Below are 21,630 nucleotides of genomic sequence, written 5' to 3'. Positions count from 1 at the left end.
TAGGGAGAGAGAGGTGCCACTGGAGAAGCCTATCTCTGTTTGCCTCTACACTGCAGGTTAGTGAGTGCAAGATTTATCCCCACAACTGTGGTACAAGTAGAAGCACAAGTCAAACCTTATCTTACACGAAACAGACACAACACCCTCTCAGCTTACTGCAATCTCCTTTTCAATTGATGTAACAGTATGACTGGTACTCACATGTAAGGACAGTTGGCATGAGCGCAGCAAACATAAGAAACAACATGGAAAAAAACAGGAAGCCGGAGTTGCTGAGGACTTTCTTAGCTTCATTGCCAATGCCTAAGTAGAGCAAGCCGATGAGTAATCCAATGCCAATGTGTGAGGTGATACGCAAGTGCGTCAGGACCTACAAGCACAGAAAGAGCAGTATTTCTGATCAGAACATCTGGGCTCAAAAACAATGGCAATATGACTGAAATCAGATAAACAGGCTGCAGAAAGGGAGTACTTATGTCCAGAAGAACTTATACAGAAATGTTCATTTCCTACTAAGGAAAACTTACTGTAATGAGCTTCCCAGTGTCAATGAGACACACAGCTATTACAGTAAACACAGGCAGAAACTGCAAATGGTGCAACCTGAAATCTTACTGTCTGACAATGTGATGGAGCCATTGGCCCTCATTCATCAGGAGGAGGAGACTTTCTCTCCGATTAAAAGATAAATTTCCCAGTGCAGAAGAGAGGCAGAAAAGGTATTTCAGGCTTGCACAGACCAAACTAACTTCATCGGGCATAATTAGCCTTCTGTGCCTTCTATGCAATACAATATACCTACAACAGGTATGGAAGAACAAAAGAAATAATAGAATTTGGAACAACTGCAAGCCTTTACAGTTGAGCAGAAAAAAAAAAATCTTAAAACCAGCACTGTTCTTCAATCTATGCATCAGAAAATAAGTTACAGTTTTCCCTTGGTGGAGACGAGGAGAGGACCATATGATCCATGGTTAGTGCTCACGCACCTCTGAGATATGCCCTCCAAGTGTACCAGAGACAATCTGATCAGCTAGTTGAGCAACATGGAGAATGTGAAGCTGTATGTACACTTTGGATTACAAGAGCCCTTCCACATGACATGTCAGTTTATTTTTGACCAAATATTTGGTACTAGACCAGATGTCCAAACTATTCCAGATTGCAGGAAGGCAAAATTCAACAACTTAATTAATCCTTGAATGAAAAATGCACTATAATGTAAAACAGCAAGGGAGAAGAACAAGTTATGGCAAAGAAATGTGCTGGCAAAATAAAAAATGGGCATAATATACATGGTCTGGAAATAAGAAGATGCTTCCTAACCACTAGAATTGCATGGTTCTGCCATATCTTCCCAACCAGAGCAGTGGGGAAAACAGCAGATTGCTTTTACTACGGCATTCAATATAGCGTTTCCCCTTCTGAAAGGGAAGGATTACTGTGGTTATCTGACAGTAGGGGCCTGGACACAATGGTCCAGTAGGTTTCTTCCAGGCCTGTAGTTCTGTGTGGACATGTCTACACTGGAAACGGTAGCGTCCTAAAGAGATACCTGCCTGGGTACAGGGCAAAAGCAGTGTAGCTGCAGCGTCTGGAGCTCAGTGAAGCTCAGCTTACCCTGTCACAAGGGTAACTTACTCATGCTGAGCTCCACATGGCTCAACTGCCTTTGGTTTCCAAACTGCCTCACCTGAATCCACCATGTGCCCACCACTATAGATATATTGTCTGCCTTTCCCCTTTTCTAAGGACAGGTATGTCAAATTAATACATCAATATATATTAATATATATATTGCCTTTCTTCCCCTTCATGTAAAGCACTGAAAACCTTCCAACATGCAGAAAAAGCTACAAACCCTCCTCAGATTTATCAAACTGCAAATCTGCCACAGAGAAAAGCACTTGGCCAACCAGCACCCATTATACTGTACACAGGTGAGTTCCTTGGGCAGGTGTGCATGTAAGGTCTAGCTGAGGAAGTTCATCTTCTTAACTCACACCTGTTATTGAAGGCACAATCCTACCTAGAGGATATTTCAAAGCATCAATCAGACAATGTAAATAGTCCTATCTCTTAAATTCACAAACCACTCAGCTACTTAGACATAAGAAAACCCTGAGTAAAAAAAAAAAGTCTCATTGCATTTTGTTAATGCAAAGTAGGCACCCAAAATATTTAATGAAAATACATGAAAACTGCAAGGTTTGAGACTTTGAAGGGGGTTGTTTAAGACTTTAAGTATTAGCCTTACACCACACTGAAATTATTATCTCTGCCACCCTGAACTTTCTGGGAAAACTAATTTTGTGACACACTAGTACAACTTCCCACTCACTTTTCTATAGGATAAAAAACTGCCAACACAGATGGGATTTAAGCTTTAGGTTTTTAGGCCAGATGCTTCTGAGTTCCTTTGAAGAAAACTGTTGTTCACAATGAAGATGGTACAGTTAACAGCAAGACTAACAGATCAGTCTCGTTCCTTTGAAATTCTGTGATGATCTTCATGCATGGGCTGTTGGACAGGATCTTTAAGGCGTATCACACTACCTCACAACCAACTGAACAGACCTTTTAGCTACAGAAGTTATTATAAAGGCAGTCTTACCGAATCCCTCATGATGGTGAGAAAAGTTCTTTTGAAGAGGATACAGAACTGGGTTAGGCAGCTGGCAGAGAAGCTGTGGCATCCTTCTGTGGAGGACGAATCCTGCGGAAACACATGAAAGAATAAACTTCTTTCTTTGCAGTATCTTCATTCACAAAACCCCACTCTCATCAGCTGAATGTGCCCAGAAACCTCCTCCACTGGCCGAGGATTTAAATTCTCTTCCTCCCCCTCCAGCCTCAAGCCATGCCTGTTACTTGTGATATACAAAATACCTCTTCAGAAGGCCGGTGCCAGAGGAAGGGATTCAACTCATTCTCACCACCAACATCTCTCTTGTAGTCTGTGTCACATATCCTCTCCCGTACTGCCCTTACCAGCCGGCCGTTCTGGTCTCCATATTCACCAGATGCTACTTCCATAACTATAAAAAACAGAAGGTGAGTTACTGGTTTTCACTACGGACTAGTTCCAAGCCTTATTACTAGATCCCCTTGATTCTGTAGCATTGACAGAAACAGGAGTGTTATCTAGAACAGGCTCTAAAATGCTACATGCAAATTCATATGCATATACACATAATTTAAATTTATCTTTCTATAAATCTTCAGAGAGTTGTCTTCATCCTGGAAGTTAAATGAACCCTTTTAGAGGAAAGGCAGTGAATACGGGAAAGTCTTGGTAATAAAAAATGACAAAAGTCTATTTTTGTGGTCCTTACTGCTTCTTTGGAATTAAGAAACAATGAAAAAACCTTCAATGCTATTAGCTGTACAATACCACAGTGGTATCGCTCAAAATAAAAAAACCAGAATACTGGAGCCACTTTGAAAAGCCACTAAGATTAATTACTATGAAAAAGTAAAGAATATGTTTTATCTTTCATTTTCTGGACTTGGACTTCCACCGGAGAGAAGTATTCACTAAATTTTACCACTAGATGGCATTCAAATTACTTAGAAAAAATCTGTATAATTTTATTTTTAATTTTGGTACCTATATGTACACATGCATATATGCACAAAAGTATAAAACACACCATGGTCCCCATTACCCTGAAGGTGCTAATAAAATACAAAATAAATTAAATAAACTATTCAAACCGTCCTTACCAAAATCTGCTGGATTGTGGTAGGTTGGGCAATTCAAACCCAAATCTCTCAAGTAAGGGACTAGGTTTAATACCTTCCCACGGTAAATGCATTGACCTTGACTTAAAACATAGAGCTGGAAAACAAGGCAAAGAAAAGAAAAAGGAAAAAAAAAGGGAAAAAAGGAAAATGTGAAATAGTATTAAAATATTTGAACCTGCTATCTGTAAGACAGCAATCCACAAACCTAATGACCTCTTCTTGTCCCTGTGGAAGATTTGTCACCACCTGGAACTACCTTTGCATGGAATTGCAATTAATGGAAAATTGAATGCTTAAGGTTTGAATTCTGCAAACATTCCCTCCAGGACTTAAAGCCCATTAACACTGAAACAGACTAATTCCAGTCTTAGACACATGCTAAAAACAGGCAAGAAACTGTAGAGCCGAGCCATCTCATTTCCACGTATTATGGATATTTTGGGCTGGGAGACAAGGCTGGTGAATGCAGGAATGGAAGGAGAGGTGGAACATCAGAGCAATGGGAAACAGCTTGATTATTCTTACTTTTAGCCACACTACTGACTTTAAATAAACCTCCTTGCCAGACTGGCAATCTGCAAGAGCTTGTTCACGTATGGTGTAGTAGGTTTTCCCTTAGCTCTCACAGGTCTAATTTAAATCTCCTAACAAGACTGAAGTAAATTTAAATCTAACCTAAACATGCATGGTCCACATCCTGTTGTTAGGTTGGAGAAAAGATCTCCAACTGAGTTCATGTAAATTATTATTATTATTTCACATAATAAACTCTTCTGAATTTACATCTGTGTAGCTAGGATGAGAATGTGTACCAGTATATTGCAAACACTGGCACCAAATGCTCTTGCACTTAAATTACTCTGCTTTACTTTACTGACAGTCCTGTGCCCAGGAGCAGTGGTGGGTGAAGGCATGAAAATCACAAGTGCAATAATCATCATTTCACAAACATACCAGCCAGATTCTTTAAAAATATTACAAGTAAATAATGGAAACAGGCAGAGAAGAAGAAAAAAAACATAATCAGAAAGTATATCTTGCTGCTATTTATTTAATTTCTTTATTTAATTTGGAACCGTAGACTAGAATTATTCATGTTTTTACTTAAAGAGTGTAGGCTTGAAAGTATAACCTACCTAAACCAGACATAAAGAGAAAGAGTTTGAGAATAATACCTGATCAAACAACTCAAACAGTTTAGCACTGGGCTGGTGAATCGTGCAGATGATGGACCTGCCACCCTGGGCTAAAGCCTTCATCAGAGAGACAACCTGAAAACATGATGCGCTATCCAAGCCGCTGAATAAAAAGAAAGAAGTTTGTTATCCACATGTCCATAGGCACCACTCAAAACCAGCACACGTGTTTGCTGCTTTGGTCTCTCACTATTATCCTGTCATAAATTTTCTCTGTAGAAGTTTAATTTTATCATATGCCAACCTTATGCTTGTATTTCTCCATCACTCTTTCAATTAAGTTGGAAGCATGCCTGAGAATGAAAAATAAGAGTATTCTCAAAACTGCCTTAAGGGACTTCTGCATTTTAGGACTGCAGATCAAAATGCTTCCAACTTTAATGAACAGATACATATTCATAGCTCTCCCAGCCTCCTCCTAGACTGATCACAGAATCTGATTCTAAACATGCTACATTCATTATTAAAAGTCACACTTTAAAATGCTTATATTTAATGCTTATATCTTTGCTTGAAGAAGAAAACTCGTGCCACAATTTGAAAGTATTGTCCTCTCTCTCTTCCCTTCTGTTTCAGTTTGTCTCCCTTAAAAATTATTTACAGTCCCATGGTCTGGCGGTTACAGCAGTGATCCCAAGCACTAACTACCCAAATCAAATTATTTCTTGTGGCCTTATTCAGTACTTACAGGCACCACAAAATGAGCCTTTTCCAAGGACTCAGAGGTGAAAAACCTTTCTGTATCACTGTTCTACTATATAAAGTAATATTTGTCTATCTTGAATTTTTTGCCTTGAAATACCTGGTTGGTTCATCAAAAAACATGACAGGAGGGTTGTTCACCAGCTCCAAAGCAATGGCAAGGCGCTTTCTCTGGCCTCCAGAAAGACTCCCAGTCCTCGTATTGGCACATGTCAGCAAACCGAGGGCTGTCAATATTTCCTTTACCTAAAGAAAACAGAACAATGCGTCACTTAAATTTGTTAGCACAAAAGAAAAGCCTCTTTACTCTTTTTCATGGAGAATGTGCACTAGCTCAATGACTCTGTTTCACCATCCATACACTGAAGCCTTTTTCCATCTAATGTAGCATTTATTAGACTCAGTGGGGCTTAACAGTCTACCATTTACTATTTTGACCCAAATTCTACTTGTTCGTCCTACATGACCTGTCTCAGTAAGGAAGCCTTGCCTGTGAAAATGGAGTGGAAATCAGTTCTTCTGTAACACCCCTTGGATATGGCACCCATATGAAAAGAGCTTTGCAGCATGTGAGGAGTTATTACACAGTGAAACCAAGAAGCTTCTTTCAGTAAAACAACTAGGTTGTATTTACAAGGAATTGGAGAACTGTGTAACAAAAATCAGTGCTTTCTATAGAGCAATGAGCAGCTCTTATCTCATCTGTTCTTCCTTCACAGTCTACTCTTTAAAGCACGGCCACTGATTTTAAGTGTTTTCATTCTCCTCAGAGCCAATTCAGTTGCCACATGTACTCTGAGATGTTTGGGATTTCTTCAAGGCACAGCCTCAGGAAGGGCACAGCTTGTCCCAGGGTCTTTGGAGCAAAAGGAGAACAATCCCAGCCACTATGAATTTTTCTGTTCCAGTGACTGTAGGTCTGGCCTGGTAGCCCCATATGAGGAAAATAGCTCTTTGGTGTCAATAAAATCATAACATAAAATTGAGTGAATCCAAGCTACATTGCTCATGCAATTAAAAAATCTATCACTTAAGAGGTAGAAAGAAAGCCCAGACATTTAATACTTCACTGAAGTATAGGAAAAGTATAAGTTACCAAACATACATAGATTCCTGCAAGTTTCCCTCACTGGAGCTCTTTCTGATTTTCAAGGATTCTCTGAGATTGAAGAAACGCCAAATGTTCCAATTTGGAAATAAATACAGACAAAAGACATCCACAAAAATGCCTGCTCTACCTCTGAAGTTCCCATAGTTTTCACATTTCAGGCAAAAGGTATACTTTTCACCAGGTGGGTCAGAAGCAGTTTCATCTTCTCCTTTACAAACCTCTGGTAAGAATCACATGCCAGCTACTGTCAGAGGTGTCTTTTACCAGAATAAGAGACTCCTCTGAAATGATTAAGTCCAACAAGTGAAGTTCAAGCCTCCATCAGATAAAAAAAATGAATTAAACCGGCATCTGGGGAAGAGCAGGAAGCCTCTCATGGTCCTAAGACAGCAGGCCACAACTTTCTCATGTCCATGCTCCACTCCCACTCCTGTGTCCCCTCATCTCCTCCTTCCTCCTGCACAACTTGAGTCCTGCAAAGCGGCTTCTTCCAGTCACCTGCCTGATTTCCTAATTTGCCCATGGAGGCTCTCCTCAGCACATGGCTTTGGGACGACAAAATGCACCAAAATGAAAATCTCACCCTTCTTTCTATTTATGAAAAAGAACACTGAAAAATCATGGAAAGCTCAAAACTTGAATTTTACAGGAGTAAGTACAGCAAAAACATTGGGACCTTCCTATACCAATAGTAACTCCCTTCTCATTGGTGGGACAACTGAGTTACTAAGCTGCTGGAAGACTTGTCCAGAGTAACATACATGTCCCTAACAAAGGTAGAAGGAGAAACCAGCTTTTTTGGAAGGTAAACCTCAATGTTAGTCATGGGGCCATGTTATCACATAAGCCCCATTAGCCCTCAGCATAACCACCACATAACAGAGGCTTCCTCCTTGACGAGGCAGTGTATGAGAGATCATACCGTCTCCTTGTTGGTCCTGTCCTATGCTGGACTGAAATATAGCTTGAGGCCAGCCTCCAAACACTTTCTGAGCTACCGTTTCGCTTTTCATGACTCTCTCGACAACCCAAACCATCTCTGCTTTCACCAGTGCCATGATCTTTTGTTTATGTTTAGCTCCAGACATTATCCTCCCTGGGTACGTATGGTTTTGAAACACGCTGTGCAGCACTGAACTGTTCCTCTCCTAGGCTGCAGCATGCTCTGGTAAGTCCACCCCAGCACAGACAGATGCCTGAGCTCCGAGTGTCCTTAGGAATACATAGACATTTTAAGTGCAGAATAAAGGTGTAGAAAGGACACATTTCCAGCCCTTTGAGGTATAATTGAGGTAACCAAATTCAGCTGAGAAAGCTGCCTCATGCACAAGCTAACGTGTCAGAAGCCATTTTGTCCAGTCACACACCTCCAAGGTATTTTCTTTAAAAGGACAGCCCTGTGTCAGATCAAATGATGGGGAGGAAACATGGCAATCAGATGGGTGAGAGGAGCACACTTCCTAGTGCAGGTCCAGCTGGGTTATAGGTCTCCATGGGCAAAAGCAGACCAGGACTTGTCTCCTACTCAGGAAAGTCATGTATCAGCCACAGGCAGAAGCAGGACAGTGCAGCAAATGTGCAAGTGTAAATTGTGCAACTCATTTCAGTGTTTTGGAAAAGATACGTGCATGTTTTAGCCTTGTTTCCTACTTGTCCAAACCTTGGTCATCCAGCACAGCTTCAAAATACATTAGTCTGTATCTTAACTGCATTAACTTGTCCAGTGCAACAATTTGCCCACCAGTATAGCCATGAAGATCAACGCATTCAAACACAAGCACAGAAAATTCTGCAGCAGTTAAAAGAACTGCTGAGTTTTTCATTAGTCCATGGAACAATTAAGGCCTACAGTCACCATTGCCAGACATGACTGATTTATCTCGCCACACACGAGATGCCTAAGCCCTCAGACATGCAAATAAGAGAACCTAAGTTGTTAAGGTAGATTAAAAAAGAATCCTATAAAACTTGTGAATTCATTTCAGTAGATCTTTTACAATTATCTACGCAGTCTCATACTGAAAGCAACTTTCATAGACGCCGTAAGTAAACATTCCCTCATAATGACACCTGTCAACTTTGAGGTTATGATTTATTCTGTCATTACAAGTCGAATGCAATTTGATGTTAGACAAAAATGCCTGCTTTACAGAGCTCACTCCATGGACCTCTGTGGCACCCCCAAAAATTCTCAGTTTGATGGACAGTATACATACCATTTCTCTCCTGCCTTCATCTTTCTCTTGAAGTTTCAGATGAGCAGATACCTGGAATGAAATATGATGGAATTTGATTTTGAACTGGTCTGAAGCACAACAACCAGTTACAGTGAATGTCTCAGGCACAACATCCCAACGTACCATTTAAACTTCTTTCAGCCCAGTCAGGAAAGTTTAAGTTGAACTATAAGGCTCAAATCACAAGCATCACATACGCCTGTGCAGTAGGTAACTGAGTGTAATCTGACTTAAGCAATCACTCAAGCATCTGACAAAAAGTGTATTAGAAAGGCAATTCTGCAAGTCAAAGAGCTTGAGAGGAAGATGGGAAAGTCATATTTTTTGCATAGCCACTAACTTCCCAGGCAATGCTAGAATCACAGTTGTATTTGGTCTGGCTGAGATGGAGTTAATTCTCCCCACAGCAGCCCTCATGGCACTGTGCTGTGTATCAGTACCCAGCAAGGTGTTGATACCACACCAGGGTTCTGGCTACTGCTGAGCAGTGGCACAGTACCAAGGCTGTCTCTCCAACTTTCCCCTTCACCAAGATCTTGGGAAGGGACACAGCCAGGACAGCTGACCCCAACTGAACAAAGGGATATTCCATATCACATGACATCTGCTCAGTAATAAAAGCTAAGAGAAAGGAGGAGGAAAGGGGGGCATTCGGTATTTACAATGTTTATTTTCCGGAGCAACCGCCATGCATACTGAAGCCCTGCTTCCTGGGAAGTGGCTGGACGTTTCCCACTGATGGGAAGTAGAGAATAAATCTTTTGGTTTTCCTCTGCTTCCGTGTGTGGCTTTTTGCTTTTGCTTTATTAAATGCCCTTATCTTGACCCATAAGTTTCTTTCCATCTTATTCTTCTCCCCTCTCTGATCTGCTGAGGAGGAGAGTGACAGAGCAGCTTGGTGGGCACCTGGTATCCAGCCAAGGTCAACCCACCACAACAGTTTATTTGTGCTTCATCCATATCATAAGGATAATAAAAAATTCTGCCATTCTCCAGGATGCGAATAAATGAGTACAGAAATAAATAATCTTGTGAAAGATGTCATCTGCTGTCCTAAGAGGCAGCTCCACAAAACATTATGATTAACCCTTATTAGAAGCAATTAAACTGTTAAGTAATTATTTTTGTCAGAGCCTTGATTGATTAATTTAGACAGCCAGTATCATCTGGGCCCAATTTTACAAAAGTGGTCCTATGGGATTTTGACTACAATGTTCAAGTAAACAAAAGAGAAGAAAAACTTCCTCACAGGGAAGAGCCTTTGCAGAAAATTAGTCACATAAAAACTACGGTGATTTCTTCTGGCCTTAAAATTTGTGAATTGATGCTGGCACACAGTATCTGCAACCTTAGCCTTATTTTGATAACATCCCCTGAGAAAAACTGGATTGTTTTTCAAACGGAGCAACAAGCACTTCCAGACTGATTGGTCAAGTTGGCAATTAGTAAACTTCTTGATGCTATGAAAAACAGCAAGAAGAATTTACATTGCCTGTAAATCCTGGGACTATTCCGTTCCTATTGTTTTCCTGTGAAGAACTGGAAGAGATTTTATACAATGCCTTTATCAAAGAAAAGGCACAAAAGAGTAGAAGTAGCAGAGAAACCATGCTCAAGTCAAAATAGCACTTTGCAGTCAGAACATGGAAGATGGGAAGACAGGGAGACATCATTACTCAGCCACTACCCAAGAAAAAAGATGGTGCCTACAAAGGCTCTTTCTGTGCAGAATTGCAGGTTCCATTGTTTGGGAAGTCTAAGGAGTACAGCCTTAGATCTTCTTCCAAATCATAATGCTGGTCACAAATTGAAAACAATAAAGCTAAAGCAGCTCAGAAAACCCCTAGAAGGATGAGCCTGAAATGGAACTCATGGCATCATCAAAGTCCAAGCACTTTCACTGAGTGGGATCAAGTGGAGATAATGGCTCGTGGCATTACCAGGAGTAAGAACATGTGCACAATACACAGAGATTTTTGCATTTTCTCCTGCCCAAATAAATGAGAGCAAGAAATAAAGCTCACCATCATAGCTTCCTGGACAGTCAAATGAGGAAGGAGCATGTCATCTTGCATGATGTAGCAGGAGACTTTGCGAAAAGAGCGCAGGTCACGAGGTTGTCCATTGATCAGAATTTCTCCTTTCATTCCTGTCTCTCTGAAACAAACCAAGAAAATAACCAGAGGTGAATCTTGCCTTCACTTGTGCTGCCACAGGCCTCAGTATATAGAAGTCTTAGATAATTATTGCCTACTATGGAATAAAACTGAGACAGTGGATAGAAACTGATTTATTTCATGATTATGCTCTCTTTCAAAAGAAGCTTCACGCAATGTTGCTGAAAATTTTACTCGAAGTTAGTACAAAGTGTGTGCTGTCTTGAATTTCTGAAAAAAATATCAAGCCATTCAAGTAATTTTCTTTTTCCCCTCTATCCTGTTCCTTATGCCCTAATGACAACAACACAGAGAGACACTTTGAATTTGGTCATACGATAGGGGATTCAAAAAGATGAACCACAGTCACTTCACACGTTGCAGTTTGGTCAAGAAGACATCAACATTATGAAAGCAGTGACTAAAAAGGGTCATTTTTTTCAAGTGTTCATAAAATGTGACTTAAAAAATATCACAAACATAAGACACTGAGTCAGATTTGTTACACAGCTAGAAAGGAGAAATTTTTTTGGTGTTTTGGACTTTAAATTGCTTCCTATTTTTGGATCTGACTTGTTAACAGATAAATCCTAAGTGACCAGAACAGAGACAAACAGAAAAAATATAAGCAGTAAGAATCTAACTCAAAATCTGTGAAATACCTGTTTTCTACAAATACTGGGGTACGATTTCTTCTGCTCTTGTCTCCAAGAAGCCACCAGGCTAGGTGATCTTATCTTACTTGGGATTTTCATTGTTACTGACCTGTATCCTGCCAAAATGTTCATGAGCGTTGACTTCCCAGCTCCCGAAGGACCCATAATTGCAACAAGTTCTCCACTGCTGAACTTCCCTGAAATTCCTTTCAAAAGGGTCTTATAACCTGAAAGAAGAAAGAAAAGTTCACTAAACCCTTCACAATCACGTCTGGTGGGCAATGAAAGTTTATTTCCTCTAAACAATAATGATGAATAGGCATTAACAGGTACCTACTGAGAGGATGATGGTAAGATCAGCACACTGCAATAACTATCAAACACCAAATTCTGAGTGGGAGCCGCAACCTCCTCCCACTACAAAAGTAGTATGGTGGGATTACAGGATCACACACTCTTGATTCACTCTAGGAAAATTTTCAAACAGGGCTAAGAAGACTTGCTGCTATTTTCTAAGTGTCTTGCCAGTGTATTTTACTCGCATGCTGGTGTTTCTGTACCATATCTAATACACCACAGCTAACGTAACACCACAGGCTTGAAGTAGACTGCACTCCAATCACTGCAACTTCAATGCCAAAGCTCTGCCCTCTCACCAAAACAACTACTTTTTGGAGTGTAATAGCCACGATCCCCAAGACAGAGCCCTAGGCTTTTGTTCATTCTGCGCTGAAAGAGGTATGACAAGAAACACAGGAAAAGGAGACATACATGAAAAGACAAACCTCCTTCATTCTCTTACCATAAGGACTCTCTTATCATAAGAACTCTAAAGGCTTGCCTAGACAGGGAGACTCACCACAATAACTCTGTAAAAATAATTCCTAGGGAAATACTTATTCCAGATTAAGGGAAATACGTATTCCAGATTAAGTGCATGCAGGTTTTTTTCTGGTTTAGATTAATCCACTTCAGAAGATCATGCCACAATAAATATGTCCTCAGGCAAAGCTCTTCTAGAATAACCACACCACCAACTTCACTGGCACTTTAAGTTGCTATAAACTCAAAATCATCTCTTCTTTTGAGTGGAAGCACATAATAAGCCTTTCTATTACAAAGGTTAATTTAGCAAACCCACAAAAAGATTTTACGCTGTAGCTGTAGCGTGGTGCTCTGTATAATCCTTTATAAGGAATTAAAGTCCATAAGTAACTACAGTCTTCTCTTTCAGAATATTGAGGCTAATCTTCAACCGAATCAGTTGACCTAAAACTTCTATATTGGGCCACATGTCTTTCACGAGAAACAGATTATGCATTTGGAGGGGATTGTATTCTTACAGTACAGAGACTGTTTCACATCCATCTGCCGTATATTAGGAATTTCTAACCACCTTCAGTCCTGGTTTACCTGGCCTACCTAATTTTTCTCAGATGACCAGTTCATGATCTGTGCGGCAAGGATTTTTGGTACCCCAGATTTTAATAAAGGGCTGAACCTCAAAGCAAATTCACACCGACATTGATGCATATTGTGGGCCACTCAGTTCGAGCACCACAGTGGCTGTCTCCTTTTGGACTGGACTTACATGAAGACCGAGCTTAGCATCACATCTTTCAAGTCTTTCTCTTAAAACTTTTTTGATTTCCAATGATACCAGTTTTCAAGAATGATTTAAAATATGAATTTGTCACCAGGACATTAATACACCATCATCGACCAGAACAAGCACTCAGCAACTTCCTCAGTCCAACCCACTAAAAATAGAATACAAAAAGTAAGAAATCAAAACTGAAACAGAAAATTCAAGTGATGCAAAAATTGTTGGTGTTAATTTCACCTCACGTTACATTCCGGAGTTCAACGGCTTCACTCAATAAGCAAAATTTGTTTCATTTTACCATGTTAGGATTTCCCACGGAAAGCAAACTCCAGGCACTGTGATATTAGACCAGATTCGCAGCCAGAAACACATGACTGGCCTGAACAGACCCCCATTCAAGAGGAGGATTTCCCTCACTCCCTGGCTGCAACACAAAGCCCACAGCAGCCCCTTGTTTAATGAGCTGATCAAGGATGATCTCTTGTATTGATGAAGATTCCAGGGGAGCTCTCGCTGCTCAAGTCACCAAAATTTTTGCTAATGGATTCAGCAAAGGAGAAACAGGTTGATGATTTTATCTGCTTCCTCGTGGATTCTAAAACGATTTCTGGGGACATTTGGGTTTATTATTCTCACAAAAATTGTGATTAATCTGGAAAGAACCACCCCCTCCCCATGCTTAGGGTAGGAGCGCATACTTCAGAATGTGTCTGAATCAGCACCAAAAAAAACATAACCAAAACTCACTCCTACCCTTACAGCGAATTTCCTCAGGTAAATACCATCTCCAGTTTTTAGACTAAAATGCTTCATTCATTTGCATTTCATTGCCAGTAATATACTCATTTGGTACTCAGAGAAATGTCACACAGACTCCTAGAAGTTTCTAGGCATTGTAGCCTAATTCTGCATCCATCAAGAGCCCGTCTCAGGTCCCAGGTGAGCACAGCAGGCTTTCCCTGCTCGCTGCAATTACAGCAGGATTTGGCCCTCACAATGTATCATCTGAACTGTTTCTCTCTCATCACAAGCTCTTCTGAAGGTAGGAAATAGCTGTTGGGACCCTGCAAGTACCACTGGCCTGAAATTGCTCAAAGGTTTCTCAAAAAACTCACTATAGCAAATAGGCAAAATAACTGAAATATAGGTATAAATGACTGAAAACCGAATCACAAAATAAGCAGCATTTTGCACTTAAAAGTCAAAATCAAAGGCATCATAATCTGTTCTTTCCACACTTCCTACCTGCAGCTAGGTAGAAGTGCACCATTTATTAAAATTTTTATACTTATGTATTTTTATAATTTTATATAGTATATATATAATTACTTTTGTGCTGCTTTTTTATATGGGATGTGACTTATTATTGCTTAGAAACATCTAATTGGAAATACAGAAGACACTCTGGCAAGTACTATAGTACTGACCTGCTTCATTTTAATACCTTCAAGAAGCAACATACTTTTTAAACAGCAATTTAAATTTAAATACACAATTTTATTCATTTACAGTACCATCAATCAGATTGTTCGTTAAATCATGAGGAGAAACCACAGCCATTTCTTGGCACTGTGTACTGGCCCTGTTCCATTAAAGAAACTCCATTGAATTTTCCTCTTCTATTCTAAAATTTATAGGCTTAATTCTCATTTCCTCTTGTTTCAATCAAAAAAGAACTATGCCAAAGTCCAGGGAATTCTCCACCACAAAACCTGAATAAGGGAAGTGGAATCAAGGAGCCACATCCACACCTTTCCCCTTGAGGCAGGAGTGGGGAGTCCTCTATTATACAAAAATGCTCCTAGCAAATCTATGACTTTGCTGCTGCCCCCAAGATCCACCATACCCGCACCTCCATGGCTAACGACCACTCCCTGGATTACCTACTGCACCACAACGCAAGAAAGGGAAAAACAGACTCAACAGGTCATGTGTCCTATTAAAAGGAAAGTTAGTGACTTATGCATGAAAGAAAGTGCTTGCAGAAGTCCATCCAGACATGGAAAACATCCTCATGATATCTGGCAGACTTTTCATTTGTAGACTCTTTAGATTTATATCAGAAAACTGAACAGCTGGGGAATGCTGGCAGAAACTCTGCAGAGAAGCACAAGATGAGAAACACACGCACACACAGATAACAGCCCAAGGCCAGATTTACACTAGAAGCATTTGTAGATGTAATCAAACATTAGCTAGGAAACATATTTCTTTATCGAATTTACACCAGCAAAAAGTCTTTCCCAAACACCTAGAATGTAAATATACCAACAAAAAACTACTCTTGTCTGATTCTTCTCAATCTATTATTCACTTTCTGCATCTCGGTCCTTGTTCTCACTCCTGAGAAGAAGCCACTGTCATAGCAAAACATCGACACGTTTACTGCTAGAGACTGCACCCATCTGCTTCATCTAGAGTTTTATCCCTGCAGGGGAGGGGTAAGCAAGGAGCGGCAGCACAGAGATTCCTGTGAAGTTCTTGGAGATAGCTACCCCATATCGCAGTCCCACGGAGTCTCTGTGGGTCTCCTCGTGCTTTATTTCCTCTGACCCCCCTGCAGTGAGTGTGCACCTCCCTAAACCCCAGAAGCAAGCATGCACTTAGAGAAGACCAGCAGGTTGACGCTGTAGAGCATGGAGGGCAGTGACAGTAAATATTTTGCATTTATTGTGCTACTTTCTGGAGCGCACAGTCACGACCACATAGTCTATTTGCACATGAAAAAAAGTGCAGGTTCCTCTTCTTTGCACATAAATAACATAATTGTGCATGCAAATTAGTTCCTGATGTTTTACAGTTCCATTTTACAACACAGCAGTCACACAGCCATCCAGTTGTGCATGTGAACATGACAGCCGTACATATGAGATGTGCAGAGTGACTAGTAGCCATTGCAAGGTTGTGGCCCAGCTTGTGGGTTTGGGGCTATTCAGAGCATAGAGTTTCAGAAGCAGTTTACAGCAATGGAAGATGATGTTACTGAAGGGGGGAATGCCCTTCGCCTTGTGTTCCCAGGACACCTTCCCATCACTTTCCCTGAGCTGGCTTTCAAACACGACTACACAAACAGTGAGGAGAGCAAGCCTGTCCACCTGGAAACCATTCCTCAGAAATTAAGAACAAAGAGGGTTTGCTTCCAGCAGCATGGGCCGCAGGACTGTCACTGCCAGGACACAGGGACGGCTGGGTTCACAAGCAGGGCAGGAGGTGGGACAGCCCTTTCAGCAGCTGAGAACCTTCCAGCAGTCTGTGCCACCCAGGAATCTGTCTCTTGAGATTCCTTTTCTTTTCCATCCTGAAACACAAATAGGCCTCACAGTTAAATGAAATTACCCCCTATGCACAATTTATGCTGTGGCATTCAAACCATTTAATTCCAAATTGGACTGCTTTTTGCTTTATTTTAATATAAAATACGAAAAATTAAATCAATTCCCAATGGTAAGATTGAGATACTTCATCTTTCTCACCTAAATCAAAGTTAGTTCAAAGCCAAGCTGTTTCCCTAAATTGACATAACATCAGAGAGATGTCTTCTGGGTATTTCTAATTCTGCTATTAACCAGCCAGGGCACCATGTTCCCCATGTTCCCCACTCACAACAAGAGTACAGAACACTGTCCTCTCAATGGTATGGACAGGGTTAGTTAATGTTTAAGTAAGAGTCTGTAGATTCTCAGATGAGAAGGATTATCTGTATCAACTGATAATTACTTAAATAATTTGAACTTTAACAAACTCTCGATGTGGATTATTTAAATGGGTGTTTCTTTCCCAAGCTCCCCACTGAGCTCAAGCAGGCTGAAGTCAAAGTCTTTTACAGGTACCCATACTTGGGAAGAACAAGAGGCATCTTTTAACTTCCAGAGAATGTGTGGCACAGAAACAGCCTTCCTGAGAAATGGAGTGAAAGAATATATAGCTTTAATAATAGGAAATTTCCTAATTGTATATTGGCCTGAGCTGCACTTCTGTAAAGCCTGGGGGGCAAAGTCACGCTAGAAATAATAAACTTGTTTAAGGTAACTGTCTACCAAATAAAACCTGTATGTAAACTCACAAGGCACTGGTACATGGCTTCCACCACCATTTGTGTATCACAAGTGAATAAACCTTTTTATGAATCATTTTTCCACTTTAGCTTTAGAATCCACACATCCATATATATTCTATTCTATTCTATTCTATTCTATTCTATTCTATTCTATTCTATTCTATTCTATTCTATTCACCTGTCTCTTAGGGACATAGAACAATAGGATTTTCCATTGTCTAAGCTCTGAGCCCTGCTTTAGGACAATTAAGAGAATTTACAATTGTAATGCATTCTTGTACCTTGCCTCAGAGAAACGACCTTCATTATGTAAATGTCTATAAACCAGCATGCCAGGCACCAAAACATCAGGACAGAGAGGGCAGAAAAGCCAAGCCAGTGCTTGAAGGAACCAAATCAACTCCTTTTCCTCAAAGTCCTTTCCAACTCAGAAATGAGGTTATCTGTTCCTCTCAACCTAAAAATATAGTCTGTCTTTCATGCTTTACCAAAAAAAAAAAAAAAAGAGAAAAATAAAAAAAGAAATCCCCCTGGGCAGCAAAGCTCTCTCTTTGTGGTGGACTAAACTGCATTTATTAACAAAGCCCACAACCAGACCTTACACATACTGCTCTTGATCCACAGCTGATTTCCCACTTAGTGATCATGGGACGGATTATTCATAACTCAGATGGAGGGCTTAGCCCATGCTCACAGTGAGCCTTGTAGCGTTCAATCTACCTAATTTATACATCTAAAAATTTGACATTTAACCTAAATTCACTGTTTAGGACCCATTTATTACCAATAGAGAGAAAGTGGCACACTTAACAGGTAATTAATTCTACCTATTTTGCATTCCTATTCTGGGAAGCGATAAGTAAACCTCTGAAAGTGCATCTTCCTCTTAACTGTAGTGGGAGCTCAGCACAACTAGCTCAGACTAGACACCAAACCTCTAGATGCTGTGACAAGTCTCATCTTTTGCCAAAAAATCATGGCTGATTTCAGTATCAGTCACAAATAAAATGGGTATCAAGATACTTCCTATGTTTTTTAAATGTCAGTTTGATCATGGTCCCTCATTTGCTTGCACAATTGCAGTAATGAAGCACATAAATCACACACGCAAAATCTTCAGTTTGGATTGGCACTCCACACGTTCAGATGCTTCCTACTAACACACCAAGAAGAGCATCCTGTCTATGTTTAGGATGTACAAATGTATCAGGCGTTATGTTTTTACTTTATCGTTAGTATTTAGCACTTACTTCTCACTCTGGTAACTGGGGACAGTTCAAAACTCTACACATTTTTGCTTCAAGCTACCTACTAACTCAAGAACACAGCACTGTATTGGTAGCACTTGGTTTAAACTTAACCAGAACATCTCAAAGCCTGAAAAATCTGAATGTGCTTTGGAAGGTTAGATGTTAATCAAAAGCTAAATATTTGAAAACAAACTTAAAAGCCATTTTTTAATTTTGTTTGTCTGGGCGTCTACGATTTGACTTCTATCAGCACACTTCCTTTGTGGTAAATGTATCAACTTCCTTCCTTCTGCGGCAAGTCAGTAAAACATACAGTAAATTGGAGCCTAAAGGGAGATCATAAGCCCCCAAGCCAAGATTTATGACATGAAATCCCTAGTTACTGTAGGACATGTCATATAATAAAAGAGAATACGTTGATGAGAAGACGGCAACCTAGTTGAGAAACTAGTTCTAGCAGAGGGAGAATCTTAAACTAAACTGTAGATTATAAAGAGAATGTCATTGTTCTCCCAGATCTCTGGACTAGATACTAAACTTATGCAAGACATTGGATCTGACAGTCCACATTGTGTAGTCAACTAAAAAAAGCCCTAAGTAAAGATTTCACTCTTTCAAAACTTTGAAATAAGGGTTGTGTGCACCATGGTCTTTCTCTATTATACTGGCTACTCATTGCATTATTTTAGTATCTGAATACTGCTTTTCTTCAGAATAACTAATTAGATATGACAGTCTGTTAAGCTGCAAGCTCTGCAACCCTGTAATTTTGAGTTTGAAGGTTTAATAGACTATACAACCTCACTCACCTTGTCTGGCTGTATCACATCTCCTGGCCAGGCAATGTTTCTCTATAAACAAGATGGGTTTTATGTACACAGAACCTATACCACCAAATAACAGGAGACTGAAGTGCTTGCAGGTGGACACAGAATTTACAGTTTCTTGAAATATGCATTCCTCCAACAGTCCAGAGGAGCAGAACAGGTGTCAGTAGCATGGTGGGCACACCTCCTTGCTCCTGCAACTATTGATTACACCTTCCCATTGTGCTGTGAGACAAATGGTTTTTGTGCCAGCCCCCTTTAAGTCTGCGCTCTTTATGGCTATGACCAGGCAGAGCTAAAGCACGTAAGTAACCGGTCAATGCAACCTGAGCCAATAACAGGCCCAGGTAACTACTAGACACCTTTCTTGTTAAAGAAATATCTCATACTGGTTGATACTGGTCTCAGTGGAGCAGCTGCTCTGAGCCTTTCCTTGCATTCACCTTTTCTGTACAGCTCCCTTTAGCTGGTCCTACAGCAAGGTTACAGCCTTCTACTGAGGTTTACAGGATGATTATGATTATGATTATATATGGGTCCTGCCTATTAATTGCAATCAGATACATCCATGGCAAGATTTGCTTCTTGTCTGTTTCTCTGCTGAATGTTTTTGCCTGAGAGAGTTAAAGCTGTTCATCTTCCCTACGCATGCACATGAAGCCATATGCCTGCAACAGAGGATAGTGATAATTAAATAGGTCAATGAACGAAAGTAACCCTCAAACATGAATGCAAATAAATCTGTACTTGCAGCAAGACCTGATGGCTTCAGAATCAGTATTTACATGTTGAAGCATTTAGAGATCTGGGGCATAGCTTGTACATTGCCTGCACAGAAAATAGCTACCCTAATTTATCTTCAACCCTTGGGAAACATGAAAGGGGAAAAAAACCCCCATGTATGAATGACGCACAGCTTCATCTTTCCTCTGAATCTAGTGGAAATGTCTTTTCAAAGCACTATCCATAGCCTAATCCTTGTTTGATAATTGCTTTTTGCTGCCTTTTTTTAATTGCCTTTGTTTCTGTTACTTAAGCGCGCAAGAAAGGTCTTTCCTGACAAAAGAAGAGCCAACACAATTTGAAATGAAAGGCTGACACATTCCCTGAAATAACAAACTGAAGTCACGAGCCTGATACATACACTTAGAGATGAAAGCTGTTTACGTATGCCAGTCAGGCAGAAAGCAATTTCTCATAATTGCAGTACCTTTATACCTCAAAGTACAAATAGTATTATTCACAGTCTTACAAACAGATAAAACCAGAACCCTTCCCAACATCCCTTCCCTTTTGAAAAAATCTTCAAGTAGGAGATATTCCAAAATAGCCCAGCAGCTGTTGTGAACTGAACTGCCCCATCTGGCTTCATTTCAAAGTGCAGATCCAGCTGGGTCACTCTGCAACAAGGGAGACAGAGACCCTTTCTCCCTCAGAGAAGACCACTTCAGGTCTCCTGTGCTGATGTGCAGAGCCACCGCATTTTTTACTGTTGCTGTCTCCCTTCCTCCTCCCAGCCTCTCCCCACCCACATGTGTGCACGGAGCAAGAAAGCGGGAAGCAAAAAAAGCAAAAGTAAAACTTTGGCTCTCTCCTCCTACCTTCCTGTACAAGGGCTAGAGAGAAAGGCCTTGGGGCTTTCTAGAGTTACAGCAGAAGCAGATGAAGTTATGTGGCACCTTGTTCCTCCAAGCTGGGCCTGACAGCAATATCTACTCTGAAGAGCTTGGTGTGTAAAGAAAAGCTTTCCCTAATACTTCTGGCATACATCTTTATCGCAAACTCTAGGTTAAACTGGAATCTGATGAAATGTCTCCTGCAAACTGCATAAGAAAAAAATATACTTTTTCCCAGACTATTAGAAACAAGAGTTGTTGTTTAAAACACAGACTTCTGAGATGATTTTCATTCTCACAAGACAACATTTTGTCCCTAGCCCTTACAGACATGATGAGCCACATTTCTTGGATTTTGAAAAATGTTGTCAGTCCTCGCCACTGCAATTTAAAAGCTGCCACAGTGTTTGACCTTAAAAAAAAAATCATAGTTCACAAGTCAGCTTCAATAACTCAAAATATTACATTT

General features: G+C 40.4%; 1 protein-coding gene across 1 annotated transcript in view; it reads right to left on the bottom strand.

Moving 5' to 3' along the window:
* ABCG1 (ATP binding cassette subfamily G member 1) overlaps nucleotides 1-21,630 on the bottom strand; it is a 57,697-nt gene that overhangs the window by 12,073 nt on the left and 23,994 nt on the right. Inside the window, exons 3-11 of the mRNA XM_054845908.1 lie at nucleotides 11,915-12,032; nucleotides 11,018-11,150; nucleotides 8,973-9,023; nucleotides 5,746-5,891; nucleotides 4,923-5,046; nucleotides 3,727-3,841; nucleotides 2,890-3,038; nucleotides 2,615-2,716; nucleotides 202-370 (exon numbers count right to left, since the gene is read on the bottom strand). Coding sequence (XP_054701883.1) covers nucleotides 202-370; nucleotides 2,615-2,716; nucleotides 2,890-3,038; nucleotides 3,727-3,841; nucleotides 4,923-5,046; nucleotides 5,746-5,891; nucleotides 8,973-9,023; nucleotides 11,018-11,150; nucleotides 11,915-12,032 — 1,107 coding nt within the window. The remainder of the gene's footprint in view (nucleotides 1-201; nucleotides 371-2,614; nucleotides 2,717-2,889; nucleotides 3,039-3,726; nucleotides 3,842-4,922; nucleotides 5,047-5,745; nucleotides 5,892-8,972; nucleotides 9,024-11,017; nucleotides 11,151-11,914; nucleotides 12,033-21,630) is intronic.

The sequence above is a fragment of the Grus americana genome, chromosome 1 (genome assembly GCF_028858705.1).
Source record: "Grus americana isolate bGruAme1 chromosome 1, bGruAme1.mat, whole genome shotgun sequence".
Lineage (NCBI taxonomy): Eukaryota > Metazoa > Chordata > Aves > Gruiformes > Gruidae > Grus > Grus americana.
The sequence above is the reverse complement of the archived record's forward strand: the minus strand, read 5'-3'. Positions and strand labels throughout refer to the sequence as shown.